We start from the raw sequence: 17976 nt of genomic DNA, 5'->3' as shown, positions 1-17976 counted from the left end.
ATCGCATATACGCAATCAAGGTACTGATAAAAAGAACAGATCATGGCAAAAAAATGACACCACTCAGTCCCATAGACCAAAGGATAGAAGTGTTATAAGCATGGAAATAGAGCAATTTTAAGGAGCATTTAGATTTTTAAAGCGACTCTGTACCCACAATCTGCCCCCCCCCCCCCCCCCCCAAACCACTTGTACCTTCAAATAGCTGCTTTTAATCCAAGATCTGTCCTGCGGTCCGTTCGGCAGGGGATGCAGTTATTGCCATAAAAACAACTTTTAATCCTGCAGCGCTGTCTCTAACGGCCGGGGCTTACATTTGTATATGCATTAGGCTGGCACACCCTCTCTGTCCTTCCTCCCCACCCTCCTCATCATTAGGAATGCTCCAGGCAGATTGCTTCCTATTCCCCACCTGTGTGTATAATGAACATGGGCTGGATCGTTAATACACCTGTGCAAAGCTCAAAGAGCAGTAAATGTTCCTGGATCATTCCTAATGATGAGGAGGGGTGGGTAGGAAGGACGGAGAGGTGGTGCCAGCCTAATGCATATACAAATATAAGCCCAGCCGTTAGACACAGCGCTGCAGGATTAAAAGTTGTTTTTAGGACAATAACTGCATCCCCTGCCGAACGGACCCCAGGACAGATCTTGGATTAAAAGCAGCTATCTAGCTCTTTTGAACTCTGACCTTATACTATATGCTAAATTGTTGGCTAATTGCCTTGGGTTCTGGCTCCCCTCCCTGATTGACAAGGACCAGGTAGGCTTTGTTCCTTATCGCCAGGGGGCAGACAACACCCGACGAGCGATTGATATTCTAGATATAGTCAACAAGCAGACAGAGAGGGCCCTGATGCTCAGTCTGGATGCAGAAAAAGCGTTTGATCGCTTAAGCTGGCCGTTTCGTTTTGAAAAATGAAAACGGGTGAGTGTGAGATCTACTGACCAGAAGTCAGACGAGGTTAAGCTGCAAAGCTCCTATACCCCAGGAGATAGAAAATAATAATTAGAAAAAACAGGGATAGCAGGTCCTCAAGAACTCAAGACTGATAATAGGGGAAGTGTTTGAATAAGAATAGAGTATACTTATTAATACAGGTATTTATTAGCTAAAATGTTGAGAGATGGCAATGATATTAATAAATAGCAAATGCAAAGAATGATATATATGGTATAAACAAATAACAAATGCAAAGAATGATAGATTTAAATGTAAATACCACTTCAAAATGCAAAGCGATAAATATACAGAGTTATTATTAGGTACACGTGTGTGTATATAATGTCTCTAATAATAAAATAGGTAAGTGGTAGTCTCTGAAATAATTTTCCTAATACAAGTCTCTGAGCCAACCAGCAAGGGGTGATCAGCCCCGAGAGCGTTGGAGAATGGTAAAAATCAGGGGGAAAAAAAGAGTAAGAAAAATAATGGGCAAAAAAAAAAAAAAAAAAGCAAAGAAATAAAAATAGAAATATAAAAATAAAGGTTGCAATGACCTTATACGCTAATATAAATGGATATAGCCGTATATCGCGACTGACACTGCAATGCGATAATAAAGGATTGATATTGATGGCCCGTTGTAGTAGCGGTGCGATGTTGTTGCCCGTTATTGCGTTGGCATTTGTGGAGTGCTCGCTTTTATGATGCAGCAGTCCTGCGCATGCGTGTAGTCCTCTGTTGCCCGCCGAACCTCGTGAGGACTTGGCGGTTAGAGTGTGAACGGCAAACTGAATGTTGGTATGAAAAGTTCATAAATGGAATATCAATTATAGCTGGACGTGTTTCAAAGCCTCCTTTGGCTTTTTCCTCAGCAGCAGAAAGAGTAATGATAGTGAACTGCACTGTGTCTGGTATTTATATAGTTCAACATCAGGTAATCAGACTCTTAATTGATAGTGAGTGCAAAAAGATGTACTGGAACAGCTGGACTGGAGTGCTTTGAGTCCACTGATTTAAACAATTACATAAAAAAGCATATATGTAGATACCTGATAAATGGATGGTTCTACGAATAGAACAAAACATTAGATACATAAATAAATTGAAAAATAAATAAACAAATAAACAATCAACATATTTAAAATATCAATATAACTCATTAACGGTATGGAATGAGAGACAAACGGACTGGTAATCTAAGCTAGTAATTGAGATAGTAAAAAATGGTATGAAGTGAAATAATTGACAAAGTATAAGTACATGATAGTTAAATGTTTGGTCAATCAATAAATATCAGCAGAATCAGAATATGTAGCTACACCACGCGGAGTACCTTCCACGACAAGACGGGTGAGCGGTGCTACTAGCACCTTTAATGTATTAACTATCAGCAAAAGATCCATCAAGCTACAACCTATGGGCTATTCACAGAGACAGGCTGTCCTGTGATATTTATCAACTCACCAACTGCTACTTTGCTGCAATAACTGGCAATTTCTATATACAACATAGCACCGCTACTACAACGGGCCATCAATATCCATCCTTATATTATCGCATTGCGGTGTCAGTCCCGATATATACGGCTATATCCATTTATATTAGCATATAAGGTCATTGCAACCTTTATTTTTATATTTCTATTTTTATTTCTTTGCATTTTAATTTTTATTTTTTTTGCCCATTATTTTTCCTACTCTTTTTTTTCCTGATTTTTTTACCATTCTCCAACGCTCTCGGGGCTGATCACTCCTTAACTTGTATTAGGAAAATTATTTCAGAGACTACCACTTACCTATTTTATTATTAGAGACATTATATACACACACGTGTACCTAATAATTTTAACTCTGTATATTTATCGCTTTGCATTTTGATGTGGTATTTACATTTAAATCTATCATTCTTTGGATTTGTTTATTTATACCATTTATATCATTCTTTGCATTTGCTATTTATTAATATCATTGCCATCTCTCAACATTTTAGCTAATAAATACCTGTATTAATAAGTATACTCTATTCTTATTCAAAGACTTCCCCTATTATCAGTCTTTCTTGAGGACCTGCTATCCCTGTTTTTTCCGTTTCCTTTTGAAACTTTAAGTGTTTATGGGTTCTCGGGTCCCTTTCTGTCTGCCATTCATGGCCTTTATTCATCTCCTACTGCTTCCGTTAAACTCCTTCACCAGATTTCAACCTCCTTTCACCTTCGGAATGGCACTTGTCAGGGCTGCTCCTTATCGCCCTTGCTGTTCATTCTATGTATAGAACCTCTAGCCGCGGCGATTAGAAACAACTCAGACGTTCGAGGGGTCCTTGTAAAGGATAAAGAATTTAAGATTATGCACTTCGCTGATGACATCCTCCTTTTTCTTACTAATCCTCTTATTTCCCTACCTATACTTAATGACCTTCTCACCTCTTTTGGCACTTTGTCTGGCTATAAAATTAACACTACGAAAACGGAGGCACACTACCCCTTAACTTACCCACTGGATTGCTTTCCCAATTGAAGGCAGCCTATCCATATAGATGGAGTGACTCCTCCATTTAATATTTAGGAGTCCGTCTCACACCGACTTATGGTTCCCTATATGCTGCCAATTACCCACAATTATTCAAGGATCTTAAGACCCTACTGGCCAAGTGGAATGTTCAACATATCTCCCTCTTGAGTCGCATAGCATCTGTGAAGATGCTAATATTACCAAAACTTTTTTATTTCTTTGAGACTATCCCGATTAGAGTCCCTATGCAGGAATTGAAAGCATTGCAGTCGGCAATTTTCCAATTTATCTGGGCACATAAACGACACCATATACCTAACTCTGTACTGATGAGTAATAAGACCCAGGAAGGGCTGTCGGTTCCCAATATCCAACTTTACTACTGGGCCACCCATTTTTGCCATGTCTTTGGTTGGGCTTCACTTCAAACATACAAAAGGTGGGCAATGATAGAAAAACTTTGGTTAACTCCTATCCACCCAAACTCATACTTATGGGCCCCTAATTCCTCTCCCTCCCCTCCTCTCCCCCTGCTAGGTCCGATCCAATTCACTAAACATGTTTGGTCCGCTTGTGCCACAAAATGTGGTCTCTTTTCCCAATACTTCCTTTTGATCTCGTTTCTATTCACTCCTTCCTTGGAGGTGGGCGGACATAGTAGACCCGCTGACTCTGGTAATACTCCCCTTTAAAAAGCTATGCGAAAAATACTCCCTTACTAATTCTGAATATCTTACTTTCCTGAGCATTCGTCATTTTATCCAGACTGCATTCGGTACTCTGGCGGTTTCCAGGCCCACCCCCTTCGAAATGCTCGCCAGACTGGGCCATTTATACCCTTCTGAACTCACCGGTGGGAGACTCACCAGCTCGCCATAAATATATGGACCACTGGGAGGCAGTCTTAGCTCGGTCTATATCACCGGAGCTATGGCATATCATATGGAGCAGGGCAGTGGCCTCCTCCATTTGTACTAACTATAAGGAAACGCATTATAAATTTATGATGCGTTGGTACCATACTCCCGAATTACTGCATAAATTTAATGCCAACATATCCCCATTATGTTGGAGATGCAATAGAGCCACAGGCTCCCTGCTCCATATCTTCTGGAACTGTTTGGGCATTAAGGTGTACTGGGCCCAAGTAGCGGCGCTGATCCACTCAGTTCTTGGGATTCATGTGGCTTTAGATCCCCTGATTTATTTCTACAATGTTACCCCCAAAACTTTGGGGAAAAAACCTACTAAGCTTCTGCTCCTCATCCTGACGGCAGCCAAATCACTGATCTCGCGCTCCTGGAAGCAGACCTCGCGACCCCCCTCCCTGGATGAGTTGATCGCTAGAATCAAGGATATCAGGGCACTGGAGAAACTGACTGCCTCATTGAACAATACAATGCCGCTATTTAACTGTTTGGGCCGCCTGGGACGCTTACTGTGTAGGCGCTGACCCCATGTAATAGCCTTCACCATCCTTTGGCTTCCAGCATTCCCCCCCTTCCTATCCGACCTACCCCCCCTCCTTCCTGTTTTGTGCTTTCCCTTGTCTTTTGTCGGTCTTGTCTGTTCGTTTGACTTGCTTGGTACAATCCAGGTGTTCTATAATTGTTGTAGTTCCATATACTGGTCATTGTTATGACAAGATATGGAAAACTGTGAAACTTGCTTGGAATTCTCCTTCTGTTTGTATGCTGGGTTATGTTGATACCCTACATTAGCTTTGATAATGCTTTACACTGTATGTTACAATACCTGCTGTTTCTGCAGGACTTTGTTCTTATTTTGTCTGTTATCCCTTAAAAATTTCAATAAAAAGTACAATTTAAAAAAAATAAATAAAAGCAGCTATCCGAAGGTACAAGTGGTTTGGGGGGGTCAGATTGTGGGTACAGTCACTTTAAAAAGGTTTTAATTTTTTTATCGTACTGACTTGAGGAACATGGATAACGTGTCAGTTTTACCATAGGGGCAAATGCTGTAAAGACAACCACACTGTGTTTTATTTTCAATGTCACTGCGCAAATATTTTTTTTCCCGGTTTCGCAGCATATTTAATAGTAAAATTCTGTCTGTTATTTCAAGTCTGTCATTTCAAGGTACAATTAGTGGCGCAAAAAATGAGGGTTCATCTGGGTCTGTAGGTAAAAAAAAGGAAGTGCTATGGCCTTTTAAACACGAGGAAAAAACGAAAGCGCGGAAACGAAAATTTGCACAGTCCTGAAGGGGTTAAGTGGCCCCTTCAGTTAATATTCAATTCAATTACAAGTCTGACGATATTACCAGGGAAGTATCAAAGCCAGGTATCCATTCACAGGGCTTTCAGGGCTTTGCCCCTCATCAGTGTTGGGTAGGATTCTGGCTAGGAGAGAGCAATACCTAGTAGACTAATGTGGCAAACAGATTACATATCCATCACACGTAGACTATTATGACATCAGTTCAGTGGATATGTTTTTGTAAAGATCCATCTGATGAATATAATAGTCTATGCTGTACCAAGCTTAAAGGGACACTCACCCCCCTTCTGTATGAGGACTTCTCTACACAGCTTTAAAGCCTAAATTCTGCCGTTTCCATACCTTACTTTATTTTAGATTTCTTGGTGCTTGGTTCAGTATAAAAATGCTTTTTATCCTTGGTGATTTGTGCGACCTGGGCAGGGCTTCACCTTTACAGCATCACCTAGCCCTGCTTAAATCTGCACTACGTGATGTAATTGGCCTCTGGGTCCACCTGCTTAGCAGCCACTAAAAAAGGTCCGGCCTAGAAATCGAAGGCCATTTGAATGGGCTGACCTGGGGGCGAGGCCTAACTCAGATGACATCTTGGAGGGGCGGGACCTACGGCACTGATTTGCCCAGGGCTAAGTGGCGCTGCGCCTGTGAAGCACCGCCCAAGTGGCATAATCCACCAATGATAAAAAGAACTTTTCTGTGGACCTAGCAGCAAGAAATCTGTAATAAAATAGGTATGAAAACTGCAGAATTTAGGCTTTATAGCTGTGTAGGGAAGTCCTCATACAGAAAAGGGGGTTGACAGTATCACTTTGTGGGTCTGTTCACACGTACAGACTCGCTGTGTAAAACTCGCACAGAACTCGCATCAAAGTCGCATAAAAGTAGCTGCGTTTTTTGTGGTGTTGAACTTGCCTGTGAAAATCAAAACTCGCATGTAAAAATCGCACCAAACACGCAGCGAGAATACACATACATTGACTTGATAGCAATTAGTATCGCTGTGAATTTATGTGCGAGAAACTCACAGCGATAAAAATGCAGCGAGTCTGTACGTGTGAACAGACCCTAAAGGGGAACTCGGCTGGGGGTTTTTTTTTCTTTCAATTCGGGTGGTGTCAGAAAGTTTTATATAGGTTTGTTTAATGTAAAAATCCTGTATGTCTTGCAGGAAGTGATGTATTTTCAGTCTGATACAGTGCTCTCTGCTGCCACCTCTGTCCATGTCTGAAACTGTCTACTGTCCTCTCCTGGTTTTCTATGGGGATTTGCCACTGCCTTGGACAGTTCCTGACATGGACAGAGGTAGCAGCAAAGAGCACTGGGTCAGACTGGAAAGAATAAATCACTTCCTGCAGGACATACAGCAGCTGATGGGTACATTCTTCAGGCAGACGGCGGAATCCGCCTGTACATAGAAGGGAGTCTGTGGCATGGGCGGAGATGCGCAAAGGGGAGCTGTGGTAATCCGCCTGTATTCCTCAGTGTGCACATACCCTTACATTGATCCCTGATTTGTGCTGATGTCCAGCACAGGCAGGGCCCCCGCTAAAATTACTGCCCTATAATAAAGGTGGCCATACACCTTTAATAACTGTCGGACGACAATTTTTTTTCTCCCCATCCTCCCTGTTCATGTAAACATTCGGCACAGCAAAATTTCTACGGGGAGGGGCAAGCTGCAGCCAGACTGCTTTGGTGGTGGCTTATCTCTCCAAGAACAAAGGGTTCAAGCAGTAATTTTCTCAGTCATTGCATCTTGTGGAAAAACCCAGTGGTTAATCTGACCGCACCTGTAATCATCTACATTTCTGCCTGAAATTTCAGCATTCCGCAATTTCTATTAGGCTATGTTCACACTACGGAAAACTACGGACGTAGTTCTCGCTGCAGAACTACGGCCATAGTTTTGAGGGTTGGAACATAGCCTTATTTTAAATGGGATCCCGGCCGGAGCGTACACACATCGTATGCACTCCGGCCGGGATCCCATGCGGCGCCGGAAAAAACTGACATGTCAGTTTTCTGTGGCCGGAATTCAGTGAATTCCGGCCGCAGAAAGACCTGTCGGTTCACACAGTGAAGCAGGCTGCTATGGCCGCTTGCTTCACTGTGTGCTATGGGAAGCTCTGATGCTGATCAGCGCCCGCATCAGAGCTCCGCTGCCAGAAAGATCACCCGGCCTGTCCTTAACTTTTTGTTAAGGAGTGTATATGAGATATAGATAGAGATAATTGGCTATAGCTAGTTCTTACAAACCTAACCAGATTAATTTAAATATTTTTGTGATAAATGTTTACGTTTCTACATTTTTATTTATTTTTTTGTAGGTAATAAAATGGCAGACAACCCTCCATATCCCTCCTCAAGCCAATCTTTCCTCAGAAGCTTCTGACTTAATAGTTAAGCTCTGCCGAGGGCCTGAAGATCGCTTAGGCAAGAATGGTGTGGATGAAATAAAAGCACACCCTTTCTTTAGGAGCATAGACTTCTCGAGTGACTTGCGTCAGCAACCTGCTCTCTATATTCCCACTATTACTCATTCCACGGACACTTCAAACTTTGACCCAGTGGATCCAGACAAACTCTGGACTGATGATGATAAAGATGGAAATAAAAATGACACCCTAAATGGGTGGTATAAAAATGGCAAGCACCCTGAGCATGCATTTTATGAGTTTACCTTCCGGAGGTTCTTTGATGATAATGGACACCCTTACAACTATCCTAAGCCATTTGAATATGACAGTGATGACACACAGAGCAATGGCTACCAACAGCCTGATGCACAAGATATTGGACGTGGTGGGAAGAGACCTCCAAACAGGGACTTGGTATATGTATAAATAAGGCCCAGATGGATACATGGAATTGCTCCTACATGCTCTTTTCTAAAGCTTGTTTCTGCTACTTTGGAAACCTCAAAAATCATGGAGTGCACTTACCGTGCTACCTCTAGTGCATTAGCACTACTGGTGAAAATGTAATTGTAAGAGATTTATCTAAGCAGTACTTGTCGCTGCTTTCAAAGTGATGCTGGAATTCATCCCCACTGCATTTTAAATATGAAAAAGAACATTTTTCTTATCACAGCACCTTGTTTTTACACTCTTCCGTGTTTTCAGATGATCCTTTTTATTGCGCACACAGTATATTTCTTCAGAATGAGCTGGGAGGTTTAATTTAAATTTCAACTGTAAAGGTACAGGTTTTGCAAGACAATGAAGGACGTTAATATAAAGACGTTCATTAAAAGTCTCGTAATGGTTATATATCAATTTATGTATTTATGTAATTTCAAGTATTTATAAGACATTGTAAAAAGGAATATTCAAATTAAAGTTTTGTCAAAACTCTCCATAGGATCCAGAGGTTTCAAGTATGGGTTGTTACATACATCCTTTACGTTAAGAAATCCGCTATCCGTTTTTACTCAAAGCAGTAAGTTGGGAAAAAACATGCATATTAAAAGTTATGGATTATTTATTAAAGATGCATTAGTTCTGCTTCTGTCACAATAACCTTTTCCTGATTGTACCTTGTTACTTTATTGTTACTAAAGAGTGTTACTCCAGAATGCAGGATTTTTTAATAGTCTTTAATCTTATTCCCATGTTCCGTATTCTACCAGGCTATGGACTTGGAAGCCCTGTAGTCAGGGCCGTTTCTGCCATGAGGCAAAGTGAGCTTTTTGCCTCAGGCGGCAGATTCTCGGGTCCCTAAGGGGGCGGCAACTCTGCCTGTCATTTCAGTGAAGTCAGTCTGACAGTGCCGACCAGCTCACTGAATGTTGTGTTTGTTAGGTGCTCTTGGCGTGTGCAGCGGGCGGCAGCCTCCCTATCTACAGTATCTGCCCTCCTGTCAGTCCTCCCCAGCGCTTAGAATTATCTGGTTCAGGACCTATGTGTGTTCTGTGCAGCTTCATCATCACACACAGGTCCTCAACCTCATCTGTGTTTGGAAGCCGGTGCGGTGTTTGCTGGGCTCTTGGTGCTGCTGTGACCTGTCAGGACCTTCCTAACAGTGCAGACTGCTGGTGTTCCCCTCCCCCCTACCCGACCACCACGCTGCTGCCCTTCTCCTCCTCCTGTCGGCTGGTGTCTGAGGCTGAGGTCTGGTGAGTGCTAATGAGAGGGTCAGGGAGTGATGGGGTTAGGGAGGTCACTGGACCATGTAACAGAGCAGATTCCCCCTGATGCTCTGGACCCAGGTTACCCCCTGCAGCCCCATAAGCCATGTGTTTAGTGTATGTTCCCTCTTCACACTGTGTCATATCCCTGGGGAGGTCAGATTGTGGTTAGTTACCAGGGAATGGAGCCATGAGTTCTTGTGGGACGCTGCTAGTTACACTGCTGCCATGTTTCAGGCACTTGACCAGTACATTGTGTGTTCTATATTGCACTACTTTAATAAGAGGGCACAGTATGTCACTCTATTATATTTAGGGGACGTGGTAGGGGGCACAGCATATGGCACTGCTCAGGGGATGAGTTGTGTTTGGCACTATTATAATAAGGGGTATGGTATGTGGCTGCATTGCATTTAGAAGGTCCAACATGTGGCACTCGTCAAGGGGGATTATGTGTGGCAGCATTATGTTCTGGAGGCGCAGTATTATATCCAGTTGGCACAGTGTGTGGCAGCGACTACATCATTACAGGGCATACAAATTTTACAAAGCTCAAACAATCGTGTGGCCTATTAAAGGAATTAAACATGGCCGCTTTCTTCCTGAAGCAGAACCTTTTCTGTCCTCAATTTCAACGTACGTTCCCACTGCAGAATCCGCACAGAGACTTAAAGCGGAGTGCACCAGGCGGCCTCCGCTTTAAAGTGACTGTACCACCAGGCCCAGGCTGAAGCACTGGGGGCGGGCCGACCCACCCTTAGTGAGAAGAAACCCTAGCCCCTCTATGATAGGGTTCCATTGATTCTAATGGATTCACGTCATGGAGGGGCTGGAGTTTCTTCCCACTAAGGGTGGGTCGGCCGCCTCCAGTGCTTCAGCCTGGGCCTGGTGGTACAGTCACTTTAAGTCTCGCCAGTTCCATAGGCTCAATGATATTCCAATATCTGCCCAAAGGATGGACATGATTGAATGTACCCTCAGTGTGGCTTTGCTGCTAAGTTCCATTGAAAGGAATGGAGCTGTACTGTAATACTGCACACAACCTGAGGATAGGGGTGGTGCTGTTTTTTTAAGAAAGTAGCTGTGCTTTTCTAATTCTGGAGAACCCCTTTAACTTCATGATGGTTGCCCACATATTCCTTTATACATGGGAGAATGGAAGCAACTACCAATTAATGCCTGCACAGAAGCTGCTGTCAGGTGCTAAACAAGAGGGGGCGCCATTTTAATTTTCGCCTCAGGCAGCAGAAAAGCTAGAATCGGCCCTGCCTGGAGTGGAGTCTTTTCCCGCATGATGTATCAATTTGATGCCAGGAGCAGGGAACGTGTTTGAATTTTTGCGACCCTGTAATGACACGGCCACGCAGCTGCTTTATTACATGGCTGCAAAGATTCAAACACTCCGCACATGGCATTATACTGATAACTATGCCGGGCGGGGAAAGACTCCACTACAGGGCCTCTCCATCCATAACTTTTTGGAATGCGGGGTGTGGAATTGGCCCTTCATCTTAATCATATGCTCTGCTCGCTAAAAGGGAATCTGTCTACACCCGGGCCTTACCTGAGGTGCTGATAGTGTGCTGTAGTTGGCAGTCCCCTTGTGAGCATGATACCTTTTGGTAATTTGTCCGTGGAGTGGATTATGCATAATCTCTGGTCTCCTACTGTAATGAGGAGTCGTGGTTCAGTGCTTGTGCTGCACTTTGGCACTCCTCCCACTGCTTTCTTCTCCCTCTTCGTGTTTAATCTCTGCTGCCTGGCCTACTACTCACTTAGCTGTCAGCCATTGTCTCGGAGTTTGTGGGCCATAAACTGCTTACAGAGGACTGCAATCATACCTTTAAATCCCCAAGCCTATGTATGAGCTGTACATAGGGCAGGGCCAGGGGTAGCATTGATATGGCAGCAATATGAAGGTTGCAGTTTATTGGATTGCTAAGCAGTTGCATGAATGTGCTGATAAACTGCTGTCATACCACCAAAAAGTGGTATTTTGTCAAATAAGAGAAAGAGGGCGCGGTTATAGGGGTGGGAGACATTCTATATGCAAAGACTACTGGGAAATGTAATCTAATAGCAGGTCAGGGTAAGTGCTTTTTCACACGTTCTGTGTTTTTCAAGGACCATGATTTTAGTCCGCTAGCTAAGCCGTGATCCGTAAAAAAAAAAAAAAAACAGTCCTTGATTGCATCTGTCTTAACCTCCGTGCCCATTTTCATCACATTACGCCAGTATACACATTCTAGGTGTAGCAGTGCTGAAAGTAGTAAAGTAAAGTGCAGTCTGCATGATGACAATCAGACCTGGCAGCACATCACTTCCCACCCCAGTACCCCTTTACCCCCGAGCACTCATAGGGCATTTGACATCTGTTGTTGATACCCCCCAGCACATAGGCACCAGGCAGGGCATCAGCTCGACACACACTCCCTAGCAGCACATGGGGACACCAGCACGGCGGTGGCCAACAAGTGCCACCCTGCCCCCTGGCAGCAGAGTCACACAGCAGGCTCCCATCTGCAACAACCTCCCACCCCCGGCAGCAAAGTGACATTCATTCATGGGCTTTGGTGAGGCCCCTGCAACATATTCAATACACCTAGATGCCGGCCGGGAAAAATGAGCAAGATGCTACCGGACGGTCTTCTAACATGCGCTGTCTTCCCACTCTGCGTGCTCACATCGTGCACCATGCTGCAGAGAGGGGGAGGAGATCTAAGCAAGCCGCCGGTGACTTCTCTGAGCCCAGTAGCTAAAGCCCGCTGCACCCACCTACATGTGATCTGTGTTTTCCCTGGATTTGGCATCTGTGGAATTGGTGAAAAACACGAATCCCATAGAGTTCATTTGGGGGGGATCCATGTCGCAATCCACCTCTGCACTGCAGCATGTTCTATTTTTATTTTTATGAATAGATGGGTAGGATTCAATGTGCCCTAAAGTTGTCCGTGGTCGCAGATTCATGTGCACGGACAATTTCACAGAACGTATGAATAAGGCCTAAGAGAAATAGCAAGAGAGATGGAGCTGGCAGAAAACGGCATCTGAAAAGCCAGACTACTGTACATCCACATAAAGAGTGTCGGTGGGAAGGGGAGGGGCATTATTTGGAAGTTATTTTGTTTTGTTTTTTAAAAGGGTTATTAACTACTTCAGAACCAGGCTAATTTTTGTTTGCGTTTTCATTTTTTCCTCCGTGTTTAAAAGGCCATAGCACATGCATCTTTTCACCTACAGAACCACATGAGCCCTTATTTTTTGTGTCACGAATTGTACTTTGCAATGGCAGACTTAAAGGGGAACTCCAGGTAGAAGTTGAAAAAAATGAAACTTCTGCAGAAGCATAAAGCATTACTTTCCTATCTATCCCAGTTTTGAAACTACCAAAAATCCATTTGTTTTTTTTTTTTTTGGGGGGGGGGGGGGGTTGTTCTGTATTGTGTTTCTGTACTTCCTGGTTAAGCAGTTCCCAAAATGCAGTACTGGTTCCAGAATGTAATGCTTTTCCTCAGCAGTTCATCACAGTCCTCCAACCTGTCCATTCCCTGCCCAAATCTGTTGCAAAACATCTAGGCTGTATTCACACATTGCAGTTTCATTGTGTTACTGAATTATTTGCAGTACTTGATCATTTCATTGTTGTCCCACCCGCACAGCGCATTGTTACTACCCGTAACACCACACCACAAAGTAAAAAAAAACTTTTAGAAATTTTTTTTTTCTTTTCATTTCTACGCACATATTATGATCAAGCATCTTTTATCTTTGAGGTTGAGCCCCACAATAAGAGTTTTTCCAATACTATCTTACATGGGATATACTGTTTATGCCTTGTTTTTTCTCCAGGTGGGTTTGGCAGTGCCGACTCTGATCCTCTTTGCTGTTTAGCATCATTTACTTGTGTTACTGCATCATTTTTGTGAATACGCTGCAGTACTGCAATGAAGCTTCAGCATGTGTGAACATAGCCCTTATTTGTGCAGAAGTCTACAGTGAATCAGTGAAATCAGTGCAGCAGCTGCTTCTGGCCATTCAGATATGGTGAATCACTCAGGGGATTGGGGGATCCAGCCAAGCCTCCTGTCACATCACACCCTGCCCCGTCTCCATCATCAGCCTGCACTAAGCAAACACACACAATGTGAGACAGAAGTATGGAATATTTGTCTCCTAAGGTGGGAGAGCAGAGAGAGCAGGAGACAATGTGAATTGGCACAGAGGCCATTTTTCTTCACTTCCTGGTTTCAAGCAGTTACCAATGTGGCAGAACCGTACAGAGATGGTAATACATTATATAGACACACATCTATTGACTTTTAATAGAAAACAAGTTTTCCTTATGTGGAGTTCCCCTTTAATTTTTCCATAAAGTATGCTGTGAAATCAGAAAAAACTTTTATGCAGTAAATTTGAAGGAAAAAAAAAGGAATTTGTTTTTCTTTTTTTTTTTTTTTTTTTTTTTTTTTTGGGGGGGGGGGGGAGCTATTAGTTTGATAGTAAAACTGACATGTTATATATGTTCTTTAAGTCGGTTCGATTACAATGATGTGTAATTTATCATTTTTCTTTTATCTGACAGTTTTTAAAAAATTAAAACATTTACAAAAATAAAACTGGGGGAGATTTATCAAACTAGTGTAAATTAAAACTGTCTCAGTTGCCCCTAGCAACCAATCAGATTCAACCTCTCCTTCCTCACAGACTCTTTGGAAAATGAAAGGTGGAATCTGATTGGTTGCTAGGGGCAACTGAGACAGTTTCACTTTAGATCATGTTAGATAAATCTCCCCCTAAAGGCCCTATACCACCAACAGATCTGATGACAGATTATCTGCCAAAGATTTGAAGCCAAACCCAGGAGTGGATTTGAAAAGAGGAGAAATCCAGTCTTTCCTTTATGACCTAATCTCTGTTTATAGTCTGTTCCTGGGTTTGGCTTCAAATCTTTGGCAGACAATCTGTCGTCAGATCTGTTGCTGGAGTAGGGCCTTAAGTGTGTTTAAAATTGGTCTATTCCCAGCCTTATAACGCTTTTATCCTTTGGTGCATGAGGTGTCATTTTTTGCGCCATGATCTGTACTTTCTATTGGTACCTTACTTGCATATATGCGACTTTTTGATCACTTTTTATTACAATTTTTCTGGATTTGATGTGACAAAAAATGCACAATTTTGCACTTTGGCAGGTTCTGGCAGTTACGCACGCGGCAATACCAAATATGTTTATTTTTATTATAAAATGGGAAAAGGGGGGTAATTCAAACATAGGGGAGGGGAATTTTATATCGATAACACTTTTTTTTTTTACATAATACGTTTACTTTTAGTCCCCCTGGGGGACTTTCAGTATTACTTCAGTGATCTCCCGTATACTTAATACAGCAGTGATTGATTAGATCATTGCTGTATTGCTTTGGTCTGCAGCAGACTAGATGAATAGATTGCCAAGCTGGGATCAGTGTGAGTGCGACGCAGAGCCCCGGCCCAGTAAGCAGAAGGGATCTCCTCTATGCGATCGCATCGTGGGGTGGAGATCCCCCACTAGACACCAGGGATAGGGGGAAATAATACATTTAGGTGCATAATTAGCAGGCACGGCAATCGGACCGCGGACGATAATAGCCGCGGTCCTGGGGTGCACATAGCACCCGGGATCGCAGCGGTTCAGAGCGTCCTGATGCGGGAAGGGGTTAACAAGAGTTCCCCTTTAAGGTAAAATGGAAACAGGATATAAAAATTGTAAAAAAAAAAATTTGCAGATACTACATTTTTAAGGACAATTCCAGTGCAAATGTCTTTATGGTCATTGAAACACATTACATAGTGTGGACATGTCACGGGAAAAGTGCTCGAGGGGGTGTACATCTCACCCAGGTTAATACGGAGTGTGAGATGGTAAGTCCAGGAGGCATCTGTGCTCAGCAGTGTTATGCTGCTGAGCTATTATTTATTATTGCCGAGCCTGGACTTACATGGAATGGCAGATAGGTTTTGGTAGTGGGATTTGCCATTCCCTCCCCCCGATCCAGGTCAGGTTTTGGGGTCAGGTGTCTCTGGCCCTAATCAAGCCTGACAGAGAAAAGCCCTGCAGAGGATCCTTGGTTTGCTCTCAGACAGGAGTGAACAGCCTGCATGGTGTGTTCGCTGGGAGCTGGGGCTTATGCACACCCTGCAATATTACCTGCCAAGTGAAGTGTCAGAGAGGTAACCTGCTGTATTAGTAAGCGCCCAGACGGGCAGGACTTTTTGTTTTGTTTATTCTCACTGCACGGGGTTGCTGTATTTATGTTGCTGGACCGTTTATGCTACAAATAAACACCAAAGCTGTTTTTAAGTCCAAGTTTGCTGCCTGAACTGTGTCCTAACACACCATCCCCGGGAAGATCCCTACAATAGTTATATAACTTTTGTAATGTGCTTCATTCACCCCTTTCCCCCCTTACCTTATCATTTGTTCTGCTTGCTTAAAGTGAATCTGTCGTCACTCGGACCCTACCTGAGTATGCTGCAGTTTGCAGTCCCCTAGTGAGCATGGTACTTTTTAGTAAATTGTGCGTGCTGTGGATTATAAACAATCTCAGGTCAAAGAGGAGTTTTGGCTCATTGTTTGTGCTGCACTCTAGTACACCCAGCTTCTCCTTCCTCTTCCCTCTTCTTCTTGAATAGTCATCGCTGCCCAGCCTAATGCTCGCTCAGCTGTCAGTCAGTGTCTCTGATTGCATATCAGTCCTGTAGTTTGCAGACCACTTGTGAGCATGTTGCTTTTTTTTTTTACAATTGTAAAAAAAAAATTATTGATTTTTCAACAACAGTAAACCAACAGTCAGACAGACTAGGCAAGTCGTAGACATTTCCATTAAAAAATCGTAGTAGATCCAAATATATAAGGTACTTAACAGAATCCACCCCAATAGCCCCGACCGGGGATGAGGTTCGTCTCTTTATAACACAGATCATCGGGAGTCCGGTTGGAACATATGACGCTAACTGTTACCTAAAAGATTTTAAAGAATGAAGAGAGGAAACTACGTAGCAGACTAGCCATTTTGAGGACATATGACAAAACAAAGACACAACGTTGAAAGGGAAAGGGGGGGAGAGGGGGGTCTAGGATATACCGCTGGTGGATGCCGAAGGAGAACTGTATGAGTCCCAAGGAGCCCATATTAGGTCGAAGGTTTCTAGTTTGTTGTTTGAGGATGCAGTAAGGCGCTCCAGGGAGCGTAGCTCCCTGATCCTAGCTTGAAAGTGTTGGATGGGGGGGGGAGAAGTCTGCTTCCAGCATTTAGCGATCAAGGACTTTGCAGCTGTTAGGAAGATTAACAATAACTTTGCTTGTTTTTTACGGAGAGTCTTGGGGAATAGGTTAAGCAAACAAAAGCTCGGCTCGCAGGGAATACTCGTCCCAAGAACCGCCGAAGATATAGCACAGATTTCAGTCCAGAAGGGCCTCACAAGCTCACATTCCCAGAAAATATGAAATTGGGAGCCTAGCTCTCTGGTACACCTCCAACATAGCGGGGAGACCGAGGCATTAAGCTTATGGACTAATTCTGGAGTATGGTACCAAAACATCATCACCTTGTGGTGGGACTCTTTATATGTGGTATATATCGATGAAGTGGCAGTCCTGTCCCATATGACATTCCAGCATTTCGGGATCAGTGCCCGTCCCAACAGCGACTCCCACTTCACCATATACGAGTGTCCCACCTGGGCGTCCCCAGCAGGCGAACCCAGAATACGATATATATCGGAGATGAGACCAGAGGTCGAAGTCCCCATTCTGACTAGCTGCTCGAAAGCGGATGGCTTAGAGACCGTAAGGGCCCCCAGGCGGGACACCATAAAATGACGGAGCTGAAGGTACGTAAAGTTCTCTGAAAATGGAAGTACGTTCTTGTCCATTAGCGTAGCAAATGGATAGAGCGTGCGAGTCAGGGGATCAACAATGTCAGCAAATTGAAAGAGATTCTTTGACCCCCAGAGCCGTACAGTTTGTGATTGGAGACCAGGGAGGAAATCAGGGAAAAGTAAGAAAGAATTCATTGGAGACTAACCCAAACCTGGCAGAGCAAGAAGACCAAATATGGAGAGTGAAACGAATAGGGCCCAATAGGGAGAGATGAGAGAAACTAGGTGGGGTAGAGT

General features: G+C 43.4%; 1 protein-coding gene across 5 annotated transcripts in view; it reads left to right on the top strand.

The window, feature by feature from the left end:
* The window catches only part of LATS1 (large tumor suppressor kinase 1), an 83910-nt gene extending 74726 nt beyond the window's left edge, over nucleotides 1-9184 (top strand). For all 5 annotated transcript variants that reach the window (XM_069955645.1, XM_069955642.1, XM_069955643.1 and 2 more), the window contains exon 8: nucleotides 8024-9184. In XM_069955645.1, the coding sequence (XP_069811746.1) occupies nucleotides 8024-8539 (516 nt within the window). In that variant the 3' untranslated portion in view covers nucleotides 8540-9184. The remainder of the gene's footprint in view (nucleotides 1-8023) is intronic.
* The last annotated feature ends 8792 nt before the right edge of the window (nucleotides 9185-17976 follow it).

The sequence above is a fragment of the Dendropsophus ebraccatus genome (assembly GCF_027789765.1).
Source record: "Dendropsophus ebraccatus isolate aDenEbr1 chromosome 6 unlocalized genomic scaffold, aDenEbr1.pat SUPER_6_unloc_1, whole genome shotgun sequence".
NCBI classification, from domain to species: domain Eukaryota; kingdom Metazoa; phylum Chordata; class Amphibia; order Anura; family Hylidae; genus Dendropsophus; species Dendropsophus ebraccatus.
The sequence above is the reverse complement of the archived record's forward strand: the minus strand, read 5'-3'. Positions and strand labels throughout refer to the sequence as shown.